The sequence below is a fragment of the Agelaius phoeniceus genome, chromosome 17 (genome assembly GCF_051311805.1).
Source record: "Agelaius phoeniceus isolate bAgePho1 chromosome 17, bAgePho1.hap1, whole genome shotgun sequence".
Lineage (NCBI taxonomy): Eukaryota > Metazoa > Chordata > Aves > Passeriformes > Icteridae > Agelaius > Agelaius phoeniceus.
Window position 1 is genome coordinate 8049212 of NC_135281.1, and position 7461 is coordinate 8056672.

At 50.1% G+C, this 7461-nt stretch overlaps 1 protein-coding gene across 2 annotated transcripts; it reads left to right on the forward strand.

Moving 5' to 3' along the window:
- The first annotated feature begins 55 nt into the window (after positions 1–55).
- Positions 56–4994, forward strand: SLC35H1 (solute carrier family 35 member H1). Of its 2 annotated transcripts, none has more exons than XM_054644178.2 (9): positions 56–290; positions 367–517; positions 2132–2195; positions 2415–2487; positions 2644–2812; positions 3103–3186; positions 3516–3691; positions 4369–4498; positions 4642–4994. In XM_054644178.2, exons 1-9 carry the CDS (start codon positions 174–176, stop codon positions 4761–4763), a joined length of 1086 nt encoding a protein of 361 aa, XP_054500153.2. In that variant the 5' UTR covers positions 56–173; the 3' UTR covers positions 4764–4994. The 2 variants fall into 2 exon arrangements, with proteins under 2 accessions (XP_054500153.2, XP_077043472.1); XM_077187357.1 differs by having other exon boundaries at positions 3516–3580.
- The last annotated feature ends 2467 nt before the right edge of the window (positions 4995–7461 follow it).

Consider the following 7461-nt stretch of genomic DNA (forward strand, 5'->3'; position numbering starts at 1 on the left):
AACGTCACCGCCGGCCCCGCTTCCCCCGCCGCCACGGCCCGCTCAGCATCGCGGCCCCCGTGCCCTGCCCTGCCCTGCCCTGCCCTGTCCTGCCCTGTCCTGCCGCGGCCCCGTCACCGCGTCCCCCGTGCCCATCCCCGGTCCCTCCTGGCTCCCCAGGCGCTGCCGGGCGCATGGCGGCGGGGGCGGGCGGCGCGGCCCTGGGGCGGGCGGCGCTGGCGGCGCCGCTGGTGCTGCTCTACTACGGCTTCTCCATCGGCATCACCTTCTACAACAAGTGGCTGATGAAGGTGCGGGGTGGCGGGGCGGTGCGGGGCGGCGGCGGCGGGAGGGCGGCGGCGGTGACAGCGGCTGTCGGTCCCGCAGAGCTTCCCGTTCCCGCTGCTGGTCACGCTGCTGCACCTGCTGCTCATCTTCGCTCTCGCGGCGCTCGCCCGCGCCCTGGAGCGCTGCCGCTCCGGGCGGCCGCGGGCAGCGCTGTCCTGGGCCGACTGCCTCCGCCGGGCCGCCCCCGCAGGTACGGCCGGGCACGGGAGAGGGGCGGCGGAGCGGGAGCGGGACACAGGACTGGGGCACGACAATATATGAAAGATGTTGGAGAGCATCCAGAGGAGAGCCACGAGGATGGTGATGGAGTGGAGGGGAAGCCTTGTGAGGAGCGGCTGAGGTCACTTAGGTGTGTTCGGTATGGAGAAGTGGAGACTTAGAGGAGACCTTATTGTGGTCTTCAGCATCCTCACGAGAGGAAGCAGAGGGGCAGGCACTGATCTCCTCTTCACTCTCATAACCAGTGACAGGATACAAGAAAACATAAAGGTGAATCAGGGGAGGTTTAGGTTGCATATTAGGGAAAGGTTTTCACCCAGAAGAACAGGCTCCCCAGGGGAGTGGTCATGGCACCAAGACTGAGTCCAAGACATATTTGGACAACACTCTCAGGCACAGGGTGGGATTCTTGGGGTGTCCTGTGCAGGGCCAGGAGTTGGACTCAATAATCCTGGTGGGTCCCTTCCAACTCAGCATATTCACTGACTCGGTGAGAATGCTCAGAGGTGCCTGTGGCACTCTGGCTGCTTCCAGAGCCCTTTGCCCTTTGCCTAGGGTGGTTGGGGCCAATCCCCTGGGACAGGGTGAGCTGTGGGCTCCAGCCATTGCTCCGGCCCCTGTGCTTCCCTACCAGGTGTAGGGCAGGTGTAGATGCTACCTGAAGGTTCAGCCTGAGACATGCCACCTTCACTGCTCATCACAGAGATGTATAAGGATAGGGAGAGGCCACACAGAATGAATCTTTCTGAAGGAATCGCCCGCACAGAGAACCTTCTGCAGTGCCTTGATGAGTTGTGTCTGCAAGTAACATTTTCTCTTCAACGCTGGTATCAAGCCGTGTGTTGCATCTTTCTCAGGGTGGAGCTTGGTAGAGAATTCATCATTCATGGCACACAGAACTATCTGAGACCAAGAAGTGAAGCTCCTGCTTGGAGCACAGAACTGTAACTACTTCTGCAGTTCTTTGGCTGTGTTATATTGGCTCCCACAGAACAGCATCTGGTCTATGATCTCTGGCAAGGTTTGCAGTACCTTACATAATGTGCCCCATGGTTTCTTGAAAAAAGCTTTCTCCACATCTGCAGCAATTTGACCTTTCAGCATGGCCTGCCCTTGGATCAGTAACACTGTTTCCTGTGGTAGGAAACTTACACAGAAGGGTGAATAGACTGTACCAAAAGCTGCACCAGGGTTAAAGTTGTGTGCAGATAATTGTTGCTTTTTCAGGTTTCTTGCAGTGGCCATCAGACTTACAAGTTATGTTCTGACACAGTCAAGAAAGACTTTATGCAAATCTGCAATCACTTTCAGTCACAGGGAGGGCAAAAGTTATTTCTGGCTTTTTTGTAATGCATGTTGAGCGAGTGCAATGCTGAGCCCAACTTGAGTCACAGGGAACAGGACAGAAACATGAAGAGCTGAGAATATCTGAGTTCTGTTGGTTCTGAAGAACTAACTTGAGGAAAGCTTATTTTTTCCCCTGGGTCTGCTCTGCTATCTGTGGCCATGAAGCAGGGTTTTGTGGTGGGTTTGTTTCATGTCACAGGGTTTGGTTAATTTCAGGACTTTTTCATTGATTCTTTAGCTCTGTCAACTTCCTTGGATATTGGGCTGAGTAACTGGAGCTTCCTGTATGTCACTGTCTCCCTGTGAGTACAAACACCTCGTTCCCAGGGAGCCTCTGGTGGGGTTTGGAGAGTGCTTTCCCAGGGTCTGTTCCTTGGACAGGTGTTTGGTTGGTGGGGTCAGCATGCAGGGTCTGTGATAGCTTGCTGGTGGCAGTGTAGGAACAGGTGATGGTTCCTAATAGTACTTTGATGGGAAGAGCTACATTGAAGAAGTCTGACAGTGTATTTTGGTCCTTACAGCTACACGATGACCAAATCCTCTGCCATTCTCTTCATCCTGCTTTTTTCACTGCTCTTCAAGCTGGAGGAAATGGTAAGAGTCCCACACAATGCTGTAGGGAGGGAGGTCAGACCCAGGGAAACAGGCAGTGCATGCACAAGAAACATGTGAGCAGAGGAATGATGCAGTTATGTGGGTGAATCTGGAAGGAAGGAGGTGCCTGTCCCCGTTGTGTTTGCTCTCCTGCAGAGGGTGACGTTGCTGCTGGTGGTTCTGCTCATTGCTGGGGGACTCTTCATGTTCACCTACAAGTCCACACAGTTCAATGCACAGGGGTTTGTGCTGGTGCTCTGTGCCTCTTTCCTGGGGGGCATTCGCTGGACTCTCACACAGATCCTGATGCAGAAGGCTGAACTGGGTATGTGGGGTGCCAGGAGGGGGTGGTGGTGCTGGTGACAGGGAGGGGAATAAGGAGAATAAGGGGAATAAGAATTGCTACAGAAACAAAACATCTCAGGGAGGTGTTTGAAACCTTGGGCACAGAATATCTGTTGTTGGGTAATGAAGGTGGCTGGGTGTCTTCAGCAGCACAGGTGTGGGCATCACAAATAAGGTATATGTCTAGGAATGGTGCTAATAAAAGCTCTGGGACCTTTGTTATTCCCTGGCATGTTGCTGCCTGCTCTGTTATTGATTCTCCTCTTTCAGGTCTCCAGAATCCCATTGATATCATGTTTCACCTGCAGCCGCTCATGTTCCTGGGGCTCCTCCCACTCTTTGCGGTGTTTGAGGGTGCGTGAGTTCATCAGAGAAAGCAGGGAGAGCTTTGTAAAGTGGTTGGGAGATTGCTTAGCAGTTTGTTGTTGGAGATAATTCACTTAGATAAGTGAACAACTATCAACTCTGCAAAGTAGTTAGAGACCTGGATTTACCTTATGTTGGCAGAACGTTAAAGAGTGCATAGAAGTAGTAGCCTGCCACACTTGTGGAAGTAAGGGCTGGGAAGAACTGGCTCCACATCCTCCTCATGCTGGAATGTGAGCAGCCCACCCCATCAGTCTTATTAAGAGGAATCCTGGGAGCTGGGAATGGTATTCTGCTACTCATTGTCTTCTTCCTAGGCCTTCCTTTGTCCGTATCAGAGAAGCTCTTCCGTTTCCATGAAGCAGGAATGCTGTTCTCTCTGGTAGGGAAGCTGTTCTTGGGTGGAATTCTTGCCTTTGGTCTAGGCTTTTCTGAGTTCCTCTTGGTTTCCAGAACGTCTAGCCTCACCCTTTCCATTGCTGGCATTTTTAAGGTAAGGCATGATTCCTGTGAATAAGGTGAAGGCAAGTACTGAGTCATCCCTGTTGGGCTTTATGTGCTGGGAGCTTGCTTAGATACTTAGAAATTTTTGCTTGTTATTTTTTTTCTCCTTGCACAGGAGCTTGATTCCTTACCTTGCAGTGAAGTCTCTTGGTCCCTGACAGCAAAGGGCCAGAGACTAGTGGCTGTTCTATAAAAAATACCATTAATGATCAAAGTTTATTGGAATGTGGGCTAGACTTAAACCCAGTGCCCTTGTGAACAGCAGATGGTGTGGAAGAGAGGAGGGCAAGCTCTTGCATCAGACCTGCATATGACCAAACCACTGGCTTGAGCTATCTCTGTAGCCTAGTTTGGCTCATCCTCCCCAGAGGAGTGCAGCACACATACTTTTGAGCTGAACTGTGATATATGAAATCTCTCTGATCCAGAAGTTGAAGAATTCCTCTGTAACTGAGCTGTGCAGTCAGATGACTTAAAATCCCACATCCTGGTTTGACAGGTTGTTTGTTTCTAGAAACTGTTTTTAGAACTCTGTGCGCATGAAAGAATGTGCTGATAGAAATTTAGCAGCCTGACATCTTGATCTAGGCTTCAGCTGAAAAATGTATCATGCATATCTCCTCAGGTCCTGCCCTGCCACTTGTCATGTTTTTTTTATTTCCACAGGAAATCTGCATTTTATTCCTGGCCACACATTTACTGGGAGACCGCCTCAGTCTCTTGAACTGGCTGGGCTTTGCTGTCTGCCTGTTGGGAATCTCCCTCCACATTGTTCTCAAAGCCATGAATTCCAAAGGTGATTGTTTTAAATCCCTTTCTCTTTCTCTGTAAGCTTTCTCATTGCTTCACTAGGAGCTGTGCCTGGTTCCAGCACCTTGGCAGCACCAGGTTTGGTGGGAATCCAGCAGGTTTGTCACTAAATGGGCTGTGTGCATGCAGGTGACAAAGCACTGGAGCCACACAAAGAGGCCAGCTCTGACCCTGACCTGCAGCTGCTGCTGCGCCACCCCGAGCAGGCTGAGGAAGAGGAGGAGGTTGTTGAAACCCCACAGCAGCACTGACTGAACATGAAGCACAAAGCCACCTGCTCTGTTCTTACCTAACCTGCCTGACAGCTATCCAGGAGGAAGGTCCAGAAGTCTCTGTGACCTCCCAAAGCAGAGCCAGGGCCCCGTGAGAGAATTCTGCTGCTTTGCTACAGTGTGGATCTGTAGATACTGCACAAGAAAAGGCAACATCCCTTCCACAGGAGCTTGGAAGACAAGCCCTGGTTCAGTGGGTGTAGAATGAGACAGGGAAAAGCTGTAAAAAGTCCATCAGGGGATCCTGAAGGCTGTTTACTGAGAATGTAGACCATGAGCTGTAGAATGAACATGGAAATGTCTGGACTGCAGGCTGAGTGGTTCAGGGATGATTTTACTGCTGTTTAGGTTTTGACTTCAAAGGAGAAGGTAGATACACCTTCCCCTTTTTTTTTATGTTTCTGCAAGTTCGGAACTCCCATCCTGGTGGGATCACATGACTGAATAAATTCCTGGAGTTGTCCCAGCAAGGACCCCCTGCCTGGGGACCTCCATGTTCTGTGTGCATAGTAAGGAGAGAATTAAATGCTGGTATTTGGGACCAGTTGAAAATGATGAACATTTCCAGATGATGTAGGTTGGAGTGAAGACAGGGATGCAAGAGTACTTCTGGTGCTACAGGCCAAGAGGAGAATGAGCAGTGTCACAGGAGATCTAACTTGAGCAATAAGCTTATGAGCAAGTATGTGTGGTTTTGAGGGGGGGATTTTTTGTTTTTTAAATAAACTCTTTTTCTGATTTGCTTTTGTCTGTACATTCTGTACCTATGCTTCATCAAGCAGAGGTCATTTGTCTTCTCAGCTCCTTTCCTTTTAGTTCTCCACTGACCTTGCTACTGCATATCCATAAGGCCTGGCACACAAAACATTTGCCCAGCTATCACTGATCTCTAGAATTAGGGAGATGTTCTGCAGCCTCTCATATTTATGCCAGCCAAGAGAACTTACTGACTGCTCTGCCTTAATGCACCATATCCCAAGAGAACTTCTAGCAGTGTGGCTTTTTGTAAGAATCTTATCTCTTTGCCCAATTTGATTGGATCAGGTAGTGCTGCACTCCAGGAAGGGGGAATATCAGCATTTAAGATGTCATTTTCCTTGCTGCTAAGCCTCAAGTGGTGTTGGGCAGGTGGCTGGTTTTTTGCATGGCAGAATTTCCACATCTTTCAAAGTTTTGTTCAGTGCTAGCTTTTGTAGTTTTTAGAGTAGAAATACCTTGACAGAGTTTCCCAAAGGGATAACAGTACAGTCTTTCTCCTGGCAGGAGCTGGGTATTAAAGTGAACTTCTCATATTCTGTTTGAGAGCCTGAGCCATTTTGACTAAACAGTTCTTTTGTTATCTTGCTTCTTAGTTTTCAGATATGAAGTCTTTCTTGATGACTTTAATCAAGAGCATGTCCTGTAAAAAACTGGTTCTGAAGAAAACTTTAGTTATTAGTGATCATCTTTGATCACGTTCTGGTAACTGGCTTCACAGCAGACAGCAGGTGGTGCAGCTTCCTCATGTAAAGCTGCTGAACCAGCACGTCCACACAGCCTGGCAGACCAAGGGCTTCTGTGCATCAAGGAGAATGTCTGGAGCTGAGAATGACTTGCTCTGGCCCTAGCTGTACTTCCCAATAACTGGGGATGCTTCCAGCAGGATTCACCCTGTTTGCCCTGCCAATAGCTGTGAGCTGCAAGCCCCAAATACTCTGTGCTTGATGTGGGGCAGTGGCACTTCCTGCCCATGAACTGGGTTCAACAATGTCACAGCTGCTCCTTCATTTCACTTTCCACTCTCCTACAACTGAACCTTGGGAATTCTTCTGCTATGTAACTCCCAGACTGAGATTTCATGTCCCTGTAAATCCAAGGTAAAGGCAATTTCATTCTCAGGCCAGGATTTGCACCAGATATGGTGCTTGAAGATGAAATCCAATTGTGCTTGCTTGTGAACCATGTAGTCTGTTGCTTCCAGCCTTGTTTCCTTTTAAAGTCAGAGGTGATGCCCCTCAACTCCAGCTCTGTCTTGGAGCTCCTGGAACATGGCAGGGTTGTGGGCAGGCTTGGGAGGGGTGGGGTGGGACTGTGCTGGTGTAGGGCAGTGCAGCAGAGTGTTAAAGCAGCACCACAGCTCTGCTGAACACTGTCCATCGTGCTTGAACGGGCACTAATATTTCATGAAAGGAGAAAGAACCTTTGCCCACCCTCTCATATAAGGAAAAAACCCTACTGTGCATTGAAAATGCTGGAAATGGAAAAAGACACAAAAGTGAAGGACTTGGAGGAGGGAGCCAGGAGTGCTGCAGCAATGGCACAAAATAAATGAGAATGCACAATCCTGTAGTGAGTGTTGAAGTACAGACTGTAGGCATGGAGAAGACTGGAGTCTATTGAGGAGGCAGGATGGAGGCATGGACAGGATGGTATTGGAAGCTGGGAGTGCCAGTAAATCCTGTTTGCCTCTGGAAATAGCCCTGTGTGGCTTTGCAGTGCCTTGGCCAGAGGTAGCCGAGGCCTCTTGGTGCTGCTGAAGCTGTTTGAGGCTTGGATTGAGGCAGTGGGCTTGGGGTGGGAAACCTGGGAGCCCCCGGCTGTGTGTGCAGGCACAGAGCTTTGTCTCCTGCCTTTAGGAGGTCTCTTGGTGACCTGGGAGCCCCCAGCCGTGTGTGCAGGCACAGAGCTTTGTCTCCTG

Coding starts and splice junctions, on each gene's coding strand:
- SLC35H1 (XM_054644178.2), top strand. CDS start 174: ATGGCGGCGGGGGCGGGCGGCGCGGCCCTGGGGCGGGCGGCGCTGGCG. Junction 291..366: donor ACAACAAGTGGCTGATGAAG/GTGCGGGGTGGC, acceptor TCGGTCCCGCAG/AGCTTCCCGTTCCCGCTGCT. Junction 2,196..2,414: donor CTGTATGTCACTGTCTCCCT/GTGAGTACAAAC, acceptor TGGTCCTTACAG/CTACACGATGACCAAATCCT.